This window comes from Glycine soja, chromosome 1 (genome assembly GCF_004193775.1).
Source record: "Glycine soja cultivar W05 chromosome 1, ASM419377v2, whole genome shotgun sequence".
Classification (NCBI taxonomy): Eukaryota; Viridiplantae; Streptophyta; class Magnoliopsida; order Fabales; family Fabaceae; genus Glycine; species Glycine soja.
Genome location: NC_041002.1, coordinates 51,139,097 through 51,161,456, shown reverse-complemented (window position 1 = coordinate 51,161,456; position 22,360 = coordinate 51,139,097). Strand labels below are relative to the sequence as shown.

At 31.3% G+C, this 22,360-nt stretch overlaps 3 protein-coding genes across 7 annotated transcripts; 1 reads left to right on the top strand and 2 right to left on the bottom strand.

Moving 5' to 3' along the window:
* On the top strand, positions 1-5,888 carry LOC114420045 (UPF0183 protein At3g51130). Of its 3 annotated transcripts, XM_028385906.1 has the most exons (16): positions 13-212; positions 282-369; positions 656-738; positions 909-983; positions 1,783-1,850; positions 1,923-2,028; positions 2,125-2,185; positions 2,273-2,439; positions 2,598-2,660; positions 2,817-2,864; positions 3,869-3,982; positions 4,068-4,167; positions 4,270-4,349; positions 4,541-4,645; positions 4,744-4,796; positions 5,622-5,888. In XM_028385906.1, exons 2-15 carry the CDS (start codon positions 312-314, stop codon positions 4,789-4,791), a joined length of 1,176 nt encoding a protein of 391 aa, XP_028241707.1. In that variant the 5' UTR covers positions 13-212; positions 282-311; the 3' UTR covers positions 4,792-4,796; positions 5,622-5,888. The 3 variants fall into 3 exon arrangements, with proteins under 3 accessions (XP_028241699.1, XP_028241693.1, XP_028241707.1); XM_028385898.1 differs by having other exon boundaries at positions 1-369; positions 4,273-4,349; XM_028385892.1 differs by having other exon boundaries at positions 1-369.
* A 7,779-nt stretch (positions 5,889-13,667) lies between these two features.
* On the bottom strand, positions 13,668-16,776 carry LOC114420034 (B-box zinc finger protein 18-like). Of its 3 annotated transcripts, none has more exons than XR_003668337.1 (7): positions 16,539-16,776; positions 16,286-16,402; positions 15,799-15,895; positions 15,601-15,716; positions 15,017-15,259; positions 14,150-14,320; positions 13,668-14,074 (listed from the first exon to the last, which is right to left on the bottom strand). XR_003668337.1 is itself a non-coding variant. In XM_028385882.1 (6 exons), the coding sequence occupies exons 2-6, from the start codon at positions 16,376-16,378 to the stop codon at positions 14,043-14,045; spliced, it is 555 nt and encodes a 184-aa protein (XP_028241683.1). In that variant the 5' UTR covers positions 16,379-16,402; positions 16,539-16,762; the 3' UTR covers positions 13,668-14,042. The 3 variants fall into 3 exon arrangements, 1 of the variants encoding a protein (XP_028241683.1); XR_003668333.1 differs by having other exon boundaries at positions 13,668-14,048; XM_028385882.1 differs by lacking the exon at positions 14,150-14,320 and having other exon boundaries at positions 13,668-14,048; positions 16,539-16,762.
* Positions 16,777-18,708: 1,932 nt separating this feature from the next.
* Positions 18,709-21,006, bottom strand: LOC114420024. The gene is made up of 3 exons (XM_028385865.1): positions 20,748-21,006; positions 20,483-20,600; positions 18,709-19,279 (listed from the first exon to the last, which is right to left on the bottom strand). Exons 1-3 carry the CDS (start codon positions 20,915-20,917, stop codon positions 18,989-18,991), a joined length of 579 nt encoding a protein of 192 aa, XP_028241666.1. The 5' UTR covers positions 20,918-21,006; the 3' UTR covers positions 18,709-18,988.
* Between the last annotated feature and the right edge of the window lie 1,354 nt (positions 21,007-22,360).

Here is a 22,360-nt window from a genome sequence, read left to right as displayed (position 1 = left end):
AGAAAAAGAAATAGAATAAAGTTGGGTTTCCGTGGCGTGCGAGAGGGGCATCTTTTGCGTTTGCGGTGTTGAAAAAGCATAACGAAGGTGGTTTGTTTTTCCGTCTTAATCAAAATCGAATCGAATTGGATTGGATACAACCCTATATAAGCATTCAACACCTCACCTGCGCTGCGTGTTGTCGTTTGGCTTGCTTTCCTCACCGAACGAAAGTAACTTAACCCGCAAACTCCAAAATACCCTCTCTCTCTCTCTCTCTCTCACCAACCACTATGTTGCAGAGACCTAGACGCCGTTGCGAGGGCACTGCCATGGGCGCCATCGTTCTCGATCTCCGTCCCGGTCTCGGAATCGGACCCTTCTCCCTCGGTAATTATAATTATCCATACTCAATTCCCTTTTATTCTCAGATTCTCTTACCAATTCGAATATGCGTCGCTTCTCGGGTTTCAAATTCAGATGGTAATTTGGCTTGTTCTATTTTTACCGTTGTGGTTATCATAGATATTGAAAGTCATATGTCGTGTGGTTTAATTCAATAATAGCTCAGCTTATTCGACGATTGAGGTCGATTTTATTGGCGTCCCTTTTATGGTTTGCGTTTTGCGACTGTGTTTACTGACTTGGCTTGTTGCCGTTTCCGTGTGCTGTTTAGGGATGCCTATATGTGAAGCATTTGCTCAGATAGAGCAGCAACCCAACTTATACGATGTGGTGCATGTGAAGTATTTTGATGAGGTTTGTCACATATGATTATCACTTAACACCTTGTCAGTTGTGTCGTCTATGATTTTGTGTGAACTTGAACGAGTAATTGACTGTCTGCTTCACGCAGGTTACTACTATCTGTGGCTTTGCGTTTTATTTTTTAAGAGATTCTTGACTTCTTCTACTTTATGCACATGCAGGAACCCCTGAAGTTGGATATTGTTATTAGCTTTCCTGATCATGGATTCCATCTTCGTTTCGATCCGTGGTCGCAGGTGTTGTATTTTTTTTCCCTTCATCTTGTTTACAATGTAGAGTCCTTATTTGGAGAAAGCTTGAGATTATGTGTTTTAGGTAGTGAAGTTTTTGTTTAGAATTGATTTGAGGGGCCATCACTAGTGCCTTGGTAGCTATATGTTCTCACAAATAACTATAAAAAAATACTACTAAATTAGTCGGACACATGTGAAAATGCAAATTCTGTAATTGTGTAAAGGATTCCTGCAAAAAAATAAGTGAGTTCTGAATGTTATTGGATTCTCTTAGAAAACTCTATGTACTTTTAGTAGTATCATCATTGAAGTTCATTCTGCTGACATATAGAACTTGATAAAAGATTAATGAGAATGAAAAATTGTGTAAGGATCTTTTTGTAATTTCCCAGTGCAAATGAAAACTGTTGAAGTTGAACTAGTGTAACAATCCAAGTTTAAAATTTAGCTATCCTTTCTTTTCCCATGTTAATTGGGGTGAATTGTTTGAAGTTTTGGGTTGTTTGTTACAATAATAATAATAATGTGCTTCGTCGGTCCTTCACATCAAGATGATACGATGCTTGAGAATTTGCATTTTTTTAAACCTGAATACCTGATATTGCTGCTTTGTTCAAAAGTAATGGAGCATTTCTTAATTTGTTTTCCTTGTTCTTGAAGATCTAAAGCTATAACACTGTAGTATGCATCAGTTCTTATGCTTTCAATATTAATTTAAGCTGTGTTATAGTGCTTGTATTTATTGGTATCTATACTTGCCTAAATGACTCTGTCATGATGAAACATTTCATTGATATTTTAGAGACTGCGGCTTATTGAAATATTTGATGTAAAGCGACTTCAGATGCGCTATTCTACTTCCTTGATTGGGTGAGCATCTGGACTTGTAATTTTAGTATATACTTGTTGTAAAACACTATTGATGATTTTTTTTACTTCTAGGGGACCATCAACTTTAGCTACTTTTGTTGCTGTATATGCACTGTTTGGGCCCACATATCCTGGAATTTTTGACAAGGATAGAGGCATTTACACCCTATTCTATCCGGTACATATTTTGGATATCAAATGCCTCTCTATTATTGCTTTTTTTTTACCCCCTACAATTCCACATTACTAATACTTTCTGCTTTGCTCTTCACAGGGGCTTTCCTTTGCATTTCCTATTCCAAGTCAATTTACAGATTGCTGTCATGATGGGGGAGGTATTTATTATATCTTCTTGAAATTGAAATGTTGTACTGAGTTTTCTAATTCTAATATGCTAACATTTTCGCTTTTAATTATGACAGTGGAATTGCCATTGGAGTTTCCTGATGGGACCACCCCAGTTACATGTCGTGTTTCTATATATGATAGCTCCTCTGGTAAGAAGGTTGGTGTGGGGGCCTTAATGGATAAGGCTTCTGCTCCTCCATTACCTGCTGGCAGCATTTACATGGAAGAGGTCCATGTGAAGGTTTGAGTTCTTTAAACCCTATGTCAGTTGGGGTTTTAGGCTTTTAGCTTATTTAACATGGCACATTTAGTTGGCTTCATGTTAGAGAAACTTTTTGCTTGATTTGGCAAGGTGGTTGTAGTATTGGCTTCTAATTCAGTTCTTTCTTGGTTATATAGCTGGGGGAAGAATTGTATTTCACTGTTGGCTCTCAACACATTCCTTTTGGTGCATCTCCACAGGTAAACTATGTTACTTTTACATAGAATTGAAACCATTTGAGATATGCTTTTAGTGGATGAATTTTCCTGTGCCCTCTGTTGCTTCTTGTCATCTTTCACTTGATTCATATTCTTTTTCTCAAGGAAAGTTTATGTAATGCTTCCTGTTTTATGCAGGATGTCTGGTCTGAGCTTGGACGTCCCTGTGGCATTCATCAAAAGCAGGTAGCCATACCATGAATTACTAATTCTTAAATGGAACATGATTAATCTGTCGGATTTTTGTGGAACTAGACTGATATCATACGTAATGGATCATATAGGGACCTAGGCACTTGATTGCGTCATGTTTTAGACTATGCCTTTAGTTTGGTAATTTGGTTAAGGAGACAAGAGTGAGGAAATAAATAGGGGGTGGGAAAATTAATGAATAGAGGAATTTTTGCTGTTTGGATGAATGGGTGCAAAATGAAAACTGAAAACAAAGGGTCAATGGAGAAAGAAAATTGAATCAAGAAGGTACATATGATCCACCAAATTCTTGTTCCATTTTGAGCGTGGGAAGAAAATGAACAGAATATGAAACTGTTCTATTTCCAAAATCACCCTCTTCTGGCATGTTTCACACGCTATGCAGCTATGCTTCTGTGAAAATCCCTTCCTATGGAACTGATTGTTCTTTCCAACTTTCTACTTTGAATTTGTTTCTTTTTCTTTCAAGGATTTTTTATACGCAGGGCTGGCATAGATTTGGTACTTCTTATGGTTCGTGTGTAATGCATAGAGCATATAAAGCTTAAGCCTAATGTGTGGGTCCGAACAGAAGTTATTAAGATAGAGAGAAATCATAGAATGTGGGTTTTAAGGCTAACTCAATCCTACAAAACCAGCTTGTAAGTTAAGGGTTGCCTCCACTTATATACACTACTTTGGACTTATCACTAGTCGATGTGGGACTAAACTACCACCCTTGAGGCTGCAACTAAGGCAGCCCCCAAAGAGACCGCAACTAAGGCGGGCTAGGGGTACTGCAATTAAGTTGGCTTTCCAACAAGAACAGTCAAAAGAAAATCTGCAGCCAATTATTTTTTCTTGTAATCTTCTTGTTAGTTACTCTCTTCATGGAGAAGTATTAATTTTGTCTAAATATATATTCATTTAAGGTCTAAATTCTACCTTGAATAAGTTTTGGTTTGTTTGAAGTCTGACTCTTAATTGTAATTCTGTAGGTTGATCAAATGGTTATTCATTCTGCTTCAGATTTTCGGCCACGGACAACTCTCTGTGGTGATTACTTTTATAATTATTTTACTCGTGGTCTGGACATCTTATTTGATGGACAGGTTTGTAACTTACATCATGCTTTTGTTTCTATACATAGTGACACAACTGATAATAGAAACTCCTACATGTCTGTTTTATTTTCAGACTCACAAAATCAAGAAGTTTGTGTTACACACCAACTTCCCTGGTCATGCTGATTTCAATTCTTACATTAAGTGTAACTTTGTTATCCATGGCTCAGATTGTAAGCAGTCTTTTATTTGCATTGCAGTGTTTAGTTTGGTCTTGATGTATCATATAAATTTTTTATGTGAAATAAGAGAAAATCTATTTTTGGCCTTTCCAGCAGTAGGAGGATCTTTCCAGGAAGTAAATAATAGCAAACAGAGGGTTATTACACCTAGCACCAAATGGGAACAAGTTAAGGTGATCTATCTCTTTCAAATCATATGGTTGCCCTTATAATGGATGATCTTGTTTTGGAGTTATGGAAGATTTTTACTTGAAATATATGAAGCAATTTGTAGAAGAAAATTGTGACAGGCATTTGATGTGGATTTCTTATAATGATTCATAGGAGTTTATATCATATAATAGTTTTTGATTGATTCTTTTAGGAAATACTTGGGGATTGTGGGCGAGCTGCCATCCAAACACAAGGCTCGGCAAGTAACCCCTTTGGTTCTACTCTTGTATATGGTTATCAAAATATTGCCTTTGAGGTGTGTCCTTTTTTGTACTTATAGTGTCCCACTATTTCAATAGTTTAGTCTGCTATGATGCTTTTAAGAGACCACTAATTTTCTGGTGATGTTAGCAGGTCATGAAGAATGGTTATATTGCAACAATAACTCTCTTCCAATCATGATGATGGTACATTTCTTTTAATTGTGTGTTCTATGTAAATGTATAGCTTATTCACATGCCAAGTAATAACCTTAATATTTTTTCCTTATCTCACCAATTAGTACAATCTTAAAAACCCAATTTTAATTCCTAACAGCCAGTATCAGATCATTTGTCCAAGCTTACGTCATGCTAAACTTTACTTTGTCTGTCAGGTTTATGTAGTGCTGGCTCGTACCCATTTTTCTTCCTAGACTCTAGTTACAAGTTTTTCTAATTGGGTTCTTAAAAGTCATGAATTGTTTCCAATTGGGTGCACATTGCAACCAACATATCTATTAATTTAGCGATGATGTGGTAAATGGAGAGCTCATGTGATTACTCTTACCATTTGGTTTTCGTGGATCCAAGGTGGTCAAAACAGCCCATCCCCCTCCCTTTTAACACGAGGGAAATGGATCATGTGGCCACCTGTTAAAAACATGTTAGAAACAGGTTCACACGTTTTCCAAGGTACTTACATGCTCTTTGGGAGTGCTTCGCTGAAGGAAATTTTGTATTTTCTATTCAATGCTCGTTGTTTGAAAGAATTCAAAACAAACATGATTTAGTATTTGCAGATAAAGTTGGCCGCCTCATCATTACTGAATGAATGGATGCGGAATTAAACTGATCACAATGGAGACTCAATGAGAAACAATTGATAATTTTAAGGATTCAATTAGAGTATCTTCAACTAACAAGGACTAATTAAAAGCTCGGGAAACCTGTAGGAATCAACATAGTAAACGTATTTATTATAAGTGATAACTGATAACAGTTGGGAGTTGAGTCTTTTTTGCATTACTGCAGGCGCTTTTGGTTACTCAATCTTCTCCATATTGTTCCAAGATTTCCCAAGGTTGTGTATGGAAATTCAGGGGTAACAGGTAGGGCTGTACGGGCACTGTGTATAAATATTGCAGCTATCCATCATCATCATTGTCGTGGCAAGGGGCTATGAAAATTGTACAGCTGTGTAACAAATTGTACATAAAAATCCTGTTAAATTATGTAATTTTCTAACATTTTCATCTTCCACAAAGAAAATGCAATAAATTCCTTTTGCTTTGCCTTTCAGTGTGATAGATTCTTAGTTACTTTCTATAATTTATAAAACGTTTTTGTCTAATCCTTAATCTCAAAACAGTATTGTTGAGCCAATTTTTCTTTTAAAAAAATTCCAAATCTATTAGACTGATATCCATTTTGAATTAATTTAACCGATTCTCAATGTAGTCTAAACAGAATCATTCTTACAGGTTAATTAGATTCGAGCTATGATTGTTTGCAGAGCTTCGTGAATGAATAAAAGTTATAATCCGTGGAGCACCTTTCGAATTTTGTCTTGAGAATTTGAATAATTTATTTTTACTACATAAACTACGTCACATTCAACAAGATCTATTAAATAAATATTTTTTTTTATCTTAATCTTTCAGATCATCAGATCTGATTAATAATTAAATGAGTAAACTTGAATAATTATTTCTACTATAAAATCTGATTAATAATTAATAATTATTTCTACTAAGGATTAAACTTGAATAAAGATTCAATCTTAATCTTAGCATATTAATCAAATATATCTTACAGAGTTAATGTTCATATCATATCACACTTTTTGAGAGAAAATGGCCTCTGCTTATGTCCTCAAGTGAGCACCTGTTCTAATTTCCAATGGCCCCCATCTGCATTGGCTATTAAAGGAAGCAGTGTGGGGTATAGCACGCAATGCTGCCTTCTCCCAGTTTAATGTTAATATATCATAGTCACAATGTGCATTAATCAGTTCATTTTGAGGTGTGGGTGCTTGCCGACAAAGCAACCATTATTTTGCAGGACAATAGGTTGGTACCAATGGTTGAACCTGAGATCCTGTTTGATGGGGATCATAAGATTGACATGGCTTTTGAAGTGACAAAAAAGTTTTGGACAAAGGAAATGTCATTTGAAGAAATCCTCTCAAACCAAAGCATGATAAGGCTACCCCTTATTAATTTAATTTGAGTGCTATAATAGAAAATTGTAATATCCAATTGAATATAAAAGGACTCCTTGAACAATCGTTTAAAAATCTAGATGCTCTAGGAGTAGTTTTAACTGCTTTATTATTCTGAATGACACTAGTTAACTCTCATGGTAAGTTGGCAAAAGTTGATGATGAACAGGATATCGTGTTAAAAGTTGGGGATCCACTGATGACCACATCTCTTGTACGTCTTGCTCATTTCCTTACCCATATCGGTGTTGACTATAAAATCGGATGACTAAGCCCTTTGATTATGGCTAACGGTTAATTACTTAATTTGATGATTTCCTTGCTTGGTGATTTTCTCACATATTAACTCGATTTAGTACAATGATAGCTACCAATTAATTAGAAGAAAGTAAGGAGCAAATATATACAAGAGGGAGAAGATATCTACTAGGGTCGGTTTAGTGATGGGGAGGGAGCATATGCATGCATAAGGTCATAATAAAAATAAATAGGAAAAAAATTAAACTATTCTTAACTGAAAATAAATAATAAAAATACATAATCATTATATTATCTAACATTTATTAAATAATTTTTTTAATTGTTAATACACATCTATTAAAAAAGTTATATTTCTTTGAAAAAATATATTATACTAAATCGAGTAAAAATGACCTGAAACATGACCTGAACTTGTTTACAAAATGCATTGGATTTAATTTCAAAATTCGAACTTGTCCTAATCAAATTCGTGTCGGGCCAAGTTAGTGGGATGTAGGGGTCGCGCTCAAACTCAATCCTATCTATCGTCAAGATTTTACTAGCTAGTCAAGAAATGAAAGCGATAGGTGGAATGTGATTTAGTAAACAATTCAACAATTTGTATAGAGGAAGTATAAAGTAAGGTGAGGTTTCATAATCAATCTTAATGTGCTTGGGACATTCATGGAAGATTGTGCTACGAGTGATTTGTATAGCGTGTACATATATAGGACTTGGCCCAAAAAAAGAGATATCCTAACATTTCTGCGACGGCATGGTACTTAATTTGTGTAGAGGGAGAGATAATGGTTTACTTCCTACACTTTTAAGAAGCGAGAGAATGATCTCCTAAAAAATATTGTAAAAGTCTGTGGTAGCCTTATTTAAAAAAAAAATGTAGATTTAATGTTAGTGAATTATTTGTAAAGATTTCTATAAATATTCTTTTAGTCTTAAGGTTGTTTTATTGAATTCTTAGAACTTAACTTACCTAAATTTTTGTTAATAAAAAAAGACAGCCAGTGAAGCAAATTAATTAACGCCTTCTAAGCTCAGTGTAATAAATAATTAAGGTTTCTAATGCTGAGAACCTTTTAGATCGGTTCTAAAACCCTTTTAAAGACGCATGCGTAGCTAGGGAGAATAGTGGTTAGATAGTAATTGGCGCTCTCAGTTGCAAACAAACGAATCTAGCAGCGCAGCGTCGGGAATGGAAGCAGCAATAAACACGACAACCATGTCTCATCGTCGTTTTGGACACCATTGTCTCCTTTCCTTTCCACGCCGCCCTCCTTTTGCTAGCCGTGAAATGCTCAAAATAAATATCCCTTTCATAGATTTTGTAAATAAAAACATATCTTTTCGAACATGATTTTATACAGCAAGGAATAGTAATGTTTAACAATCTCATATCATGCTATATTTGAGTACCATATTTGGTCTAAAGTTATTCTCAGTGAAAAACATTGATAAATTTTTGTCAAATGATAAGTATACACACACATATTGAATATTTTTCTTTTAATATAATTTATTTTATATTTAAACTATGAATCACTTGATAAAAAATATAAATACTACAATAAGAATTTCATATACATTTACTTTTTCAATAAAACTTACAAACAATTTATTTATCTAATATTCTACACTAATAATAATATGATAATCATCTCATTTAGTTCTCACATTAATTTTTGTCAACCTTTTATTTTTTATATATAATTACACATATATTACTATATAACTAAAAGAAAAAAATTGTAAAAAAAACCCAGCATATATATATGAAACTAATTTCTCACGGCCCTCACAAATTTACCTTTTTAATTACAGTGAAATATAAATAATTTATAACCTTTCACATCTTTTTCATTTATTAAATGTAGGTATATATCGAGTGTTTTTTTTTGTGTGCTTGTAATAATAATTCTTATGCAGTCAACACAGCCTGATATCATATTAATCCATACGTGTAACATTACCGAAAATATTTGTCTGTAGGGATGATATAGATTGGGATGGATTTATCTATCCTCATTCTCGTCCCTGCAAAACACGAGGCCAATTTGGATTTGGAATTATAAAAGACGGGTCAAAAAATAAAATTCAATTCCATTCCCATCAGATTTTGTTTCGAGAAAACTCATGTCACATTTTTTTAAAAATATTATTTGTTTGTACGTTAAATAAATCATAAATAATTATTAATTATATTTTAATTTAATCAATATATATAATTTAATAAATAATAAATAATGTAAACATATTTAAAAATTAAATTATATTTTTAGTTAAATGTATAATTTTTAATTTTGTTATAATTAGTATTATAGTTATAATATTAGTTAATTAGTTATTAAAATAATTATTCTATATTTTTAATAATTAAAAAAATAAAATATTAAATAATTTCATAGTTATATAATTAATCATTACATATAATATATATAATAATAGAATTATATATAAATATATAATTACATTATTAATAATTATAAAAATATAAGTAAAAGGGAACACATGAGTGATATATCCACACCATCCAACTTTCTCAAGTTGAAAAAAACCTGATCCCGATCCAATCAAAATAGATTTTCTTTATCAAACTCAAAGCGGGGAAAACTGATAAATATCTACAAATATAATTTTTATTAATATTGTCATCGCTACGTGGGTGTTGACAAAACAACCTCAATCATATATTTGATATAGAATCCCCAAATAATATTATGAATCACACATGCATTGTTGCTTACGATAAAACAATCAAAACCATAAATTTTGTCCCCTACCTCTATTCTATATATGGTCTTTATCTCTTGAAAGCTGCTCTATTTGTCTTCAGTGCTCAAACTTTTCTTGCATAGCATCGAGTAACATGGACTTGCGCATGATAAATCTTTAATTCAGTAGTTTAAAAATGGAATGGCTCTTCTAAAGTCGCTAAATTAGATAAAATAAAAAAAATTCAACTATTGATAATTAATTATTTTTATTCTAATACATGTATAATTAATTTATTTTTGTGAATTATAATTTATTAAGTATATATAGAATATTAATAGCTCACAAATATTAAGATTACTTACTTTATTTTCTAATGTAAAATTTTCACTTCAGAAGAATCGAATCCATAAATTAAAATGCGTTATATTATTTATATAATATATTTTTTATAAAATTTATAATGTTTTTCCTTTATCACAGTTATCATTTTTATCTTATACTTTTTATCTCCTTTTTTATCTTCTTAATTTATCGTATACAATGTTGTATAAATATAGTTTCTCTTTAAAAATAATATATAGTACATTGTATTAGTAATTTAATTTTTTTTTCTTATCTCATCATATTAAAGTATCATTATATATTTGTATTAAAGAACAAAGTTAGACATAACAGATAGTAGTTAATTAGGTCTTTCATGTTGATTAGGATTTAGTTCCTGAATATGCGTATAAGAAAAAATTTATTCAGGGAAACTAAATTCACTTTAAAAATATTAATCTCATATATTTTAACAAATGAGATGTTTTTTTTTTTATAGAAGACAAATGAGAGATGTTAGACTTATTTTAAAATGACAAAAAAGATAAATTGATCATAATGTCTCTAATCCTCTCTTCTTGATCGACCAAGGCTAGTGGATAAGTTGTTAAGGAGATAATGGGTAATATTTAATTCCTGAAAAAGAGAGGAACAATTTTTTGCGATAGATAAAAATTGCAGAGACCTTAAGCACAGTCAATAAAATCAATACTACTACATCTTTAGTGGCTTTAGGTTGGAAAGCACTTTAAGCGCGTGCTATGGTTCCTACATTTCTAAAAGTTTCATATTCAAGAGCTTTTACTCCAGGTTAGATATCTTTATTCATTTTGTGGTGACATGTGGTTGTGTGATTTTATTCAAAATCCATCATAGTATATTATTTAAAATATAAGTAAATATTTATGATTAGGTTATATATTTATAAATGTCTAAATTGTTTAAAATAAGATAATTATCACATAATTTAATAGTTAAATTGATAAATTTATTTTTAATAAAATTTAAGAATGTCATTCTACCATGGCATTGGGGGCTTTTGCCCTTCCCTGTTTTTTTTTTTTTTGGAAAAGTTAGGGTCTTTTTGGTCTTTATCTTCTATTTTCAGAAGTTTGTATAGTATCAGTAAATTTTTTTTTCATTTTCTGTTGTCACATTTTTCTTATATGAATTTCAGAAAACAGAAGATAAAATAAAATGAAAACATAAAAAAAGTCGAAAATGTTTTCTTAAACTATGGTCTCTTAGAAAACATTCTATAAATAGTATTTCAAGATCTCAAGTTAAATTAAAGCGTAAAAGAATAAAAAATAAAAGGAAACACTAGTACTAAATGACTTTTGTTTTTACTAAATGTACGCAAATACTCCTTTTTATTAGTCTATACCTATTGAGAATAAGTATATGCTAAACTTTAAAATAAAAAAAAAATATGTGAATGTGACTTATGTACTATTTTTTTAGATGCGAGTGAGGATGACATCTTTGCCTTGTGTGGTTCCCCTCCACCGGAATTTCTAGTAAGTGAGACCGCGAGAGATGCAGTATTGCTTTTTTTAATATTTCTCTTTTTCATTATTAGATTTGATTTCTCTACATCGTTGAGATACATTTAAAAAAAAAAAAAAAGTGTGACAATAATTAATGATTAAAAAATAATTAATATTTTAATAATGTCGTAGTTTAATTTTCAAGTATGTATATGCTTTATTATAATTTTTATTGCGTACTTATTTATCTAATTTAAAGCATCCAGTCACTTAAAAAATTCAGATTCTTTATTAAAAAAAATCAAATTCTTGTTCATTTTAAGGAGAATGTGCAGTCTACTTTGGTAATTGCCTAAGTTTACATTAAAAAATCATGTTACACTTGATAAAATGTCAAGATATTTTTCTCCTTTTATATTTTTTCTATTGTCCTCTGAATTTTATTTATTTGTATCAATTTTATAATTTATATCTTAAGAATTATTACAATAATTTGCATATACGGGTGTTTGTGGGCCGGTTCAGGTCAAATTCAAGACTCAATCCAATCAAATTTGATTGGTTTGTTTCGGTTCGATTTTCATAATTTTTTTTGAAACCCAACTCAACCCGTTTGTAAACGGTTTGATTCGGTTCGGACTAATGAGTTATCCATTTAAATTTGATTTTTTTTCCTTAGAATTACTTTTTTATATTATAATTCATCCAAATATTCAATACAATTAATACAATATTATCAAATGTTTGAAAGTAATAAAATTGATTCATTTAATATCATCAACATAATATTCTAAAATAGACTAATATAAATTAGAATATTATTCAATGAAATTTACTGTAATAATCTGAATCACAATTATTTCTTACAAACTAATTTCTTGGAATAAACTTTGCGACAACCAGATTTATTGTAATCATATTTGCTGAAACAAATGAACAAAATATGATCAATTAATATTATAAACATTGCAGAAAAAATAAATATAAAAAAAGGTGAAACAAATAACAATGCAAGAAATACCTTAAAAGTTCCAACATCAAATAATTTCAATACTTGAGTCTCAATATTAACGGTCAAATCAAACAACTACATAAATTTTAATTGGTTTGGTTCGATTTTGATGGGACTATAAATTTAAATATGTAGCTTAATTTGTGTATGAATAATTTTAATCAACTTAATTTGATTTTGATGCAAATGTATAAATGATACAGTCCAAACTATTCAAATCGATCTAGCTAAAATATGATTAACCAATGACTCAAACATGAATAATCCCCATCCAGGTACCGTAACCATGTCCGTCCAAACAAGTCCAACACAACACATATGATTTGGTTCCCCGAATGGTCGAGAAAGTATTTGTAGCCGTGAAGGTCTTATCATGCAATGTGCTCAATTATTCACAAACCATATATATAGCTGGATACAAGACTCTACTTCCTCTGATGCATCAGGGATGTTTCTAATTCAATCCAGTAAAAATAAATACGATATAAGAAATTCAAAATTAAATAAAATAAAAATCCAACATGTCTAAAACTGAAAAACAGAATTTTCTTATTAGATTTCAAATTTAATTATATAAATACTTTCTATCCAATCCAAATTAAACTTATATATATTTATAAATTTACAATATCACTCTTATTTAAATTTAATTTTTTTATATTTATTAAATTATTAGACATATTATATGTATTTATAAAAAATATTAATTAAAAATATTTTTTAGTAGATTTGAGTAATAGTACATAAGTATAATAATCAAGTTGTGTAATTTTTTATAATAATATAAATTTTTAAAATGTTTATTTTATATGACAAAAAATTATAATAAATAAACACGTTTAAATATATAAATTATATTATATTTAAAATTTGAAATAAATAAAATATTTGAACATATAAATTATATTTTGTATTGATATAACGTTACATTTAACTATATTGATATTTTAAAAAAAAATTAAAATTCAATTTAGAAATATAGATGAAAAGATAAATTAAATCAAGATGGAATAATTCAATCTACAAATACTATAATCTATAATTCTATACCTTAAAGATGAAAATGTACAATTGTCGCATTTTATTTTTAAAAAATTCAAATAACTCTTTTCCCCCTGAATTTTATAGGGGACGCAATGGCATACAAAACTGAAACCAGAAACAAAAGTCAACACACAATTCATTGAAAGGGGTCATAGATATACAGTTAACAATGCTTTGCAGTACAGAATATGATGTGTTGAACTACCAAATTAAGTTCCTACGTAGGCGAACAAACTCCTCAAAGGATTCTGGTGCCTCATTTGCCAGAATATATAGGATATTAATAGAGTATGTCATCCTTGTGACTAGCATGCACGAGAACAAAACGAAGCTTTTGCCATTGGTAGATTTTTGGTTTAGGATCCTGTCAGAACTGCATTGCCTAGTTGCGCCATTTATGGCTGCAAAGGAAAAAAGAAAAGCGTTCCTGAGAATAATATATTAATTTCAGTGCACATCATAACAAGGATGTGTTTAGTACTACAAATGTTACACAACTTACAAGGGTTCTACTTTCATCCAACTGCACTGAAGATGGAAAGAGGAACGATATGGTATTGATATTGAAGTTGAGTTAAAAAGGGGGAGGGGTGTTCAATTATGATCGATACCATTGTTCACATCAACTCTTCAACCACATGCAGTTTAAGTTTTATGAGAATTTATTGAATACCTGCTTCAGAAGGAAGCGATGTGTAAAATTTCAAAATAAATTTCATACTTTTTAAGGTGATATATATATAAATATATGAAGAATTTTCAAACCCACAATTACAAGTACATATCAATATTGGCACCTAGCAATTTTTAATTTCTGCAGGTTGCAGCTGTAGAGGGGAATTACATGCAGGGGACCAGCTGATGCTCCTTCAAGTATAGCTGAGCATTGGATCCCACAAGACTTAAAGTAATTGGACAATCACATCACAAGACATTTCATTGAGTCCCATATCCCAATCCAAACTATTTGAACAAAGTCTATATATATTTAATGCATCAGGGATGAATTTAACACCACTAAAAAGAAATGATCCATATTTAAATGAGATGGACCTGTGCTAATATGGTTAATATTTTCAGTTTGCAAATATTTGCAGTATGGGTTATTATTATTGCATTTACTTTCATCCCATTTTTTTATTATTATCTCTTTCTTTTATTTCCCATCACATCAATGACATCATTTATCATAATTATCACTTTTTCTTCTATTTATTTTTTCTCTCTATCTCTCTCTTTGTTTCATCCATACACCTTGGGGTGTATGTTCATAATTTTCCTTGCATAATCCCAGTTATGCGAAACAGATCTTTACTGGAAAAGAAATTTCTAAGTAGGCAGACAAAATTTACTTCTCATGAACTCGAACCTGATTATTTGATGCTTGTTCATGTATTCTATTAGGCTTCATGTTCAAATCAATCATTTTACTTTCCATCTTGGCATGCCCATCAGCATCAGGTCCTGGCGTTGGAACCATAGGCATCTTGTGATTTTGTTGCTTCTCTCCCATTTTTAGTTTGGGAAGTGGATTTTGTCCTCTTTTAGCCTCACCTGGTTCCAATGGTTGTGAAGCCGGATTTTCAGCATGACTAGATTTATCTCCTGGAAACTATGGAACAAGGAGACATTGTACATTTTTAAGGGAACCCAAACATATCAAGATAACAAAGGAGAAAACCCCCCACTCTAATCCCAGAGATTGAAAGCGTTGGTCACTTTAATTCTTGACTTTGCAAAACGTTAATTCGCTTTAGTTCTTTTCCACTACATTTTTCACTTACATTAAGGACCAAAGTGAATGACATTTTACAAAATTAGGGACTAAAGTGAGCATTTTGTGAAGCTAGAAACCAAAGTGACTAGCACTCACAATCTAGTGTTGGGGACTAAAATGTGGGCTTACTCAATAAACAAATTAAGACCAATCCATGGTGGAAAGGAGAGACTCACCTCAACTCTTTGCCTGAACAGAAGATATCTTCCATGCGTTCTTTTACCTCCAACATGAACAATCATATCACACTGCAAACAAAGGGAACTTCCATCTGTCTCGCAATAGAAGAAAGCTACATCCAGATTGAAAGAGCAAACACATAAGCAATAAGCATCATAAGAACACTACAAGGACAGAAAGAGGAAACTGCGTACCAGGTGCATTCTCACATATGTCACACCGTGGTACATCACTTGGACTAGCAAGACCAACCCTCACATGCCTACTAGCTAGCTTGTTGCACATGTGAACCTGTAAGCTCCAAAAGATTAATCTTCGACCCATTGGTTGAAACATGTTGACCAGAACAACCAACAACAAATTAAAATAAAACAAACTCGGATTTCCAATTTACACAACACCGCAAAAAAGATCAAATCGGATCGAAGCACATCTATGAAGCTACAAGGGTCAACCTGCAAGCCCTTCAATTTGTTACTCCATACAAGTTTTGGTACATTACCAATGAAACACACACACACAACACACACTTTTAGAAACATCAGATCACAACATTAAAAGTCAGTGATCCAACCGAAACACCAACACATGATTACAAAACAGAAATCAAACAACAAAATGAGCACCAGTTATCCGCAAAGAAGATGTCATAAAAATATTGATATTGATAGTAGAATCTACCTTCTCATCACAGGCACGACAAAGTGCAGCCTCATCAGCGGCGCAGAAAACTATAGCCGCGGCGCTCTCACAAGCATCACAAAGCGTTCGCATAATTGGACTCTCTCACTTTCATTGCTTCATCCAATAAACACAAAGAAAGTTAAAGTCAGATACAGAACCATAATATATACTATATGTTATAATGATGATGTGAATAAAAAAATAAAGATAATTAAAAAGAGAAGGGGCACAGAAGAAGACAGGTGTTCACCAAATCCATGTGGGTATGATAGTTTTGTTTTTCTCTGAATGTTATGTTGTGTTGTTACTGGGGGAGGATGGAGGAGGTGGTTGATGACGATGATTAGAGTGTTGTAGGATAAAAGAGAGGATTTTTGAAGGAGTGGGGGGACCTTAGGGGTTGATTCCAGAACTTTGCATAGACACAATAAATGAGTGTTTGTCAACTCTGTTGGCCTCAAACGTTACTTGGTAGCCACAAGTTCAAAGCCAATGTGGGGGTGGGGGGCTGACAGAAACTCACGCCTCATTCTCACCCACCAATTAATTATCTGACTTGGGTCCCACTTCCTTCCTAAGCCAAACCATTTTGCCCCTCTCGTCTTGTGTTTCCAGCCACAAACAAAGCAAAGAAAGAAACGAATCTTCTTCACACTCTCACCTCATTTGCTTCATCTCTTTCTCTGCACTCTAATTCCAATTTTTCTGCTATGTGTGTGTGGGGACACTTTAATTTGAGTGCAAAACTTCAACTTGTTTATCTAGTCTAGTCTAACTGAAATTCCAATTCCAATGTCTGTACAATTACAAATCCACCAGCCACTGAATGAAGTTGGTTGGTTATCTTATCTTCCAACTTCCCTTTAAAGAAACACATAATACTGCTAAGATTTCTCGTGCAACCAATTTTTTTGTAGGGGGTGGGGGAGGAGGATTTTGAGTTGATTTGTTAATGGATACGTTAGGTAAAATTAATTAAAAAGTTAATCCAAGGGATTGAATTGAAAAGTTAATTTATTAAATTATAAGTATTTTTAATAAAATTAATGATTAAAATAATTAAAAAATATAAAATGATAAAAATTAATTTATTTAAAAAGAATAATAAAAAATTAAATAAATATATTAAGGATAAAAATAAAAAAAATAAAAAATTAGAAATTAATGCTTTATAAACGTATTTTAAAAACAATAAAAATATTAAAAAAATACTTACCGAACAATAAATAAATTTTTTAATTAATAAAAAAATAAAAATTAACTGAAATATTTTCTCAAATTAAATAAATATTTATGCTAGTGAATATATAAATGGAAGACTCAACAAAACAGGTCTTAAACATCCTTTTATATGTAGCTGGGTTAAAAAAAAAAAAAAAAAAGGAAGACTCTATATAGCTGTTCACAATCCATAATTAGAAGGACAATGACACATTAACAAATTGGTAATTTTTGTTGCTTCTGACTTACCCAAATGGAAATACAAGTGGACTCGAGATTGCTGTTCGGCTTGTCCTTAATGCCTCTAGTATTGCTCTACCTCATCACATGTTTCAGAAGTTCAGTCAAATTAGGCTAACATTTTCGGAAGCTACCTACTATTTTAGCTAACACTCTTTTAAAGTTTAGAATTCCCCACATCAATAACCTTCATATGCCTTTTTTTTCCATGGTCGAAAATTGAGGGTTGTGCTGTATTACTTTTGTTCATTGAGTGCTGTCAGTTAGTACGGAAGGGATGCGTACGAAATGCATGAAACTAATGTGCAACAGTGACACTTTTAAAACAAATATTGATTACAAATTATATAAAAATATGGTTTGATGGAAACCAAAGAGTTATTGTGTTTTATATAAAAAAAATTATCAATAACAATATTATCTTTTCAAATTATACTATGACTTTGACCAGCATGATTGAACATGATTGTCATGTAATCATATTTTTTAAGTATATAGTTAGATATTCGACTTCTAAATTCTTATATAGTAACTCCAAAAATTAATTTCTGACTCTCAGCAAAAAATGTAGTGAGTTCAACAAAAATAAAAATGTTACACTATGACTTTGTCTTGTAGTGATTATTCTAGTATTTTTTGGTGGGATTATTCTAGCTATGCTATATATGACCACAATACAATTATAAAAGACAAAAAAAAAAAAAAGAGTTTTCGTGAATCTACACATCAATCAACGCCATTTATGATATCTCTTGCTACTTTTTATTATTTCATGAATAATCTCTTGCTACTTTTTTTCATTGAATTTGAACCATTCATTTGGTAACCTTGTGCCTTTGCCAGCTCTACTTTGTGCTTTTTGTGGAAGCAGCACAATTGTTTGGAAGGCAGCAAATTCATCACCCATTGCCTCGTACAGAAAAGAAAGATAAAAGACGAATCCGCTGGTAAACAGAAGATACAACTGAGAAACTCACAATTTCTTATTATTCAACAAACCATGATGATACAATAATAATCAATCCAGATTTACTTTGGTCCACCATTCCCTTACAAACCAAGACTTATAGACCACATAGAGGCTTAATTTTTTGTAGGTTTTAACAAAATTAATAACAACCTTATCTTTTTGTCCCCAACCAATCATTTTTTTTATCTTATAAACAAAAAAGAAAGGAAGGAATAAAGACAAGGAAGTGAAGTTATTGTTCTCCAATTGTTTTAAAAACAATAGGCAGCTTAAAAGGAGAAATTGATCATGTCGGTGCTCAAGCTTTCCATCATCACATTCTCCATGAATCCACACTTGTTGGGAGCAGCCTTCTTAAAGCTATGACCTCGAGGCTTGAAAGAGCAAGAAGAAATAGGAATGATTGGGATATTCTCACAGTTGCAGAGCTCAATCATGTAACCATCAGGGTCATGGAAGAACACCTGGTCCACCTGGATTCCTCCTTCCTCCACCACAGCTGTGACATACCTCATCCCCCTCTCTTCCAACCTCTTCTTAACAAGTTCAACATCAGTACACTGCCCAAAATCATAGCATTGCGGTCATGATCCGAGTGAACATTTAATTAGTGCTACTGAAACTAGAATTTAGTTTTGTTACCATGCTAATTCAATAAACTATAATCACTTAATAAACTTTAGAAAAACTAGAGTAAATAATCTCTAAGTTGACAATGTTATGTTGTGCATGTTTGGAGATTTTTATTAATGAATCTAAAGTCAATCAAATAAATAAATTTCACATTACACTTTAATTCAAAATCTTAAAAATTTATATTTATGGGCTTTCTCCTCACTTATATAGTGATTAACTTTTTCATTTTTACTGAAATTTCATCTTCACACTTAAATTTTAATAATATAAAATATTTTTATATCATCATCTAATTATAAATTATCACATACAAATTTTTTTTAATTATGACAATAATTATCTTAAAAGTTATATGATTAATGATTTATGATAAGTAGGGGTGGGAATAGGCCAGGTCGGCCTACAGAGACCTACGACCTGGCCTACATAAAGCCTGACTTGAACTAACCTATTTAATTAAAATGGTAGGCTCAGACTTTTTTAAAAGCCTATTAAATTAAATAGACTAGACTTAGACTTATTAAAAAGCCTTATAAGCCTGATAGGCCGGCCTATACATATATATATATATATATATATATATATATATATATATATATATTATTTTTTGGATACAAATATATAATATTATTTTTTAGATATAATTAATTTTTTTAAACTATTAGACTTTAATTACACATTACTGCTCTATAACTTCTATTCCTATAATCAAGGACTTTAATTACAGTGTAAGTCATGTGTCCTTTTATATTCCTCATTATTTTGATTGACTTTTCTATTACGTTCCTACCCCATAAAATATTAAATATTTATTGTGAAGAAGACTTTTAAAATGGTTATTGGGCAGACCAGACTTTTAAAAAGGACAGACCGAATCAAAATAAAAGTTGCTATAGGCCAAACTCAGGTCTCAAAGATTCATCGTAGGCTAGGCTCAGGCCTTTCAAAGCCTGGCCTGACCTATTCCCACCCTAATGATAAGTCAATGGTGTAAATTAAAATTTTATATGTATAGAAATTAAACTAAAATAAATTATTAGAAAAAGCACTTAAAAGGGTCATAAGCCCATTTCACAAATTAAACTAGGCTTCTAATAATATAAGCTCTATCTTAGAAGCCTAGTTACCTGGAATGAGATATGGTTGTCCTTGGGATTTATAGGCCTTTCTTCATTCACGCAGGTATCAAATTCATCAATGTTGGGATTCTCGATCAAGTGTATTCCAATACCATAATTGTAAAACCTACAAAAAGAAATGTAATACATGACATGAATATCCCTTGTAACAATATATATATATATATATATATATATATATATATATATATAGAGAGAGAGAGAGAGAGAGAGAGAGAGAGAGAGAGAGAGAGTGATAATTTATTAAGCTAACCAGGCTCCAGTGAACTTGAAAGAAGAAGGGCGTTTGATGGGAACAAACCCCAAGACATCCTCATAAAACCTCATAGACACCCACACCGATCTGCACAAGAGGGACACGTGGTTGAGTGAAAGCAGGGGAAGTGCTTCGCAGTTGCCAACTTCCTCAATTTCCATCTTCATTTTCTCAATGAAGCACTTGCACTCAGCTTAATTTGCTTTCTCTCGTGTGTTTGTTCACGTCTCAACTTTGCAGTGAATGCCATTGGCGAAGATGGTTCAGTTCTTATATACAGCATGGATTTTGCAACATTTTTACTCGTTATGTCAGTAGGAACCTTCCTGGAAGGTTCTTTTGATCGAAGGAAACTCAGCCAATGCTTGTTTTTTTTATCAAAGCTTAAACCTAGATTTTCATCATGTACGTGTGTTTTGTTTGTTCCGAGCATATGTTTAGAATTAGCTTTTGAAAGAACGTTAAGTGGGGGGAGTAACAGCGTTGTAATAGGAAGAAAAGTGAAAGACAATAATGACATATAGTATCGTATAGGTATAGTGTAGTTGGGCAACTAAGGATGGCAGGGAAGTACCCTACAGCAGCAAAGAACAAGGTTCAAACTGTTACGAAATTTCTAAGATGCTTCCCTACACAAATCTGACGTTTTCAACGTTATATGTCTAACGAGCCGCTCTTTCCTCTACATAAGTATATGATGTACACTTGTTGGGGATCGCGAGCAAATTAAGAAATCTTTCAAATCTGTTTATTTGGCCTAAGTGGAGTTTTTTTTTCTTTACTAACTTCTCTTAAAAAAAACTTTACTAACTATTAATATCTATGGAGAAATATGACAGACAATTCTTATGTCATTATCTAATAAAATAAATTCATGAGTTCAACTTCGTAACAAGATTTCTATTAAAAAAGTCTAATAACATGAACATATAATTTAATTAACTTGTTTTATTGTTCAAATAATTTACATTATATTTAATATTACATGTATTTAATAAATTTGGAAAAAGTGTTTTTTTATTAAAAAGAACACTTCTTCCAAAATTATAGAAAATAACAAAATATGTCTTTAGCTCAAAAAGAAATGTCTTACTTCCAATAGAGTTTGGTAGGGAAGAATTTTTTTATGTTCAAAAATTATATTTCCTGGAAATTAGTCATTGAAAATCTTTCGATAAATTTTTTAGAAATTAAAAAATTATGTATATTTTTACAAATTATTTATCGTATTATATAGTTTAACTAGTTTAGTTTTTTGTGTCTTGTACGGTATTAAATTCATATTTTATAATTTATATGAGTAATTTTTTATATTATTTGAATTTTTAATATATTATTAATTATTTAGTTTAAATTTTAATAAATGTATATTAGTAGATAGGTCAATAAATATTTAAATGTATTTTTATATACACATGCTTCAAAAAATTATTATTATTGAGAGTGTTGTCTTAGATAAGATCTTTTTCGTTTTAGCAATGTGTTGCATGATTTATTTCGACTTTCTTCTAAAAATAGCTAATTTAATTCATTTTTTTTGTTTGTATGTTTGATTTAGAATAACAAAATTGACTCAAATTGTTTAATTACAATAAAATTTTGTGTCTTGT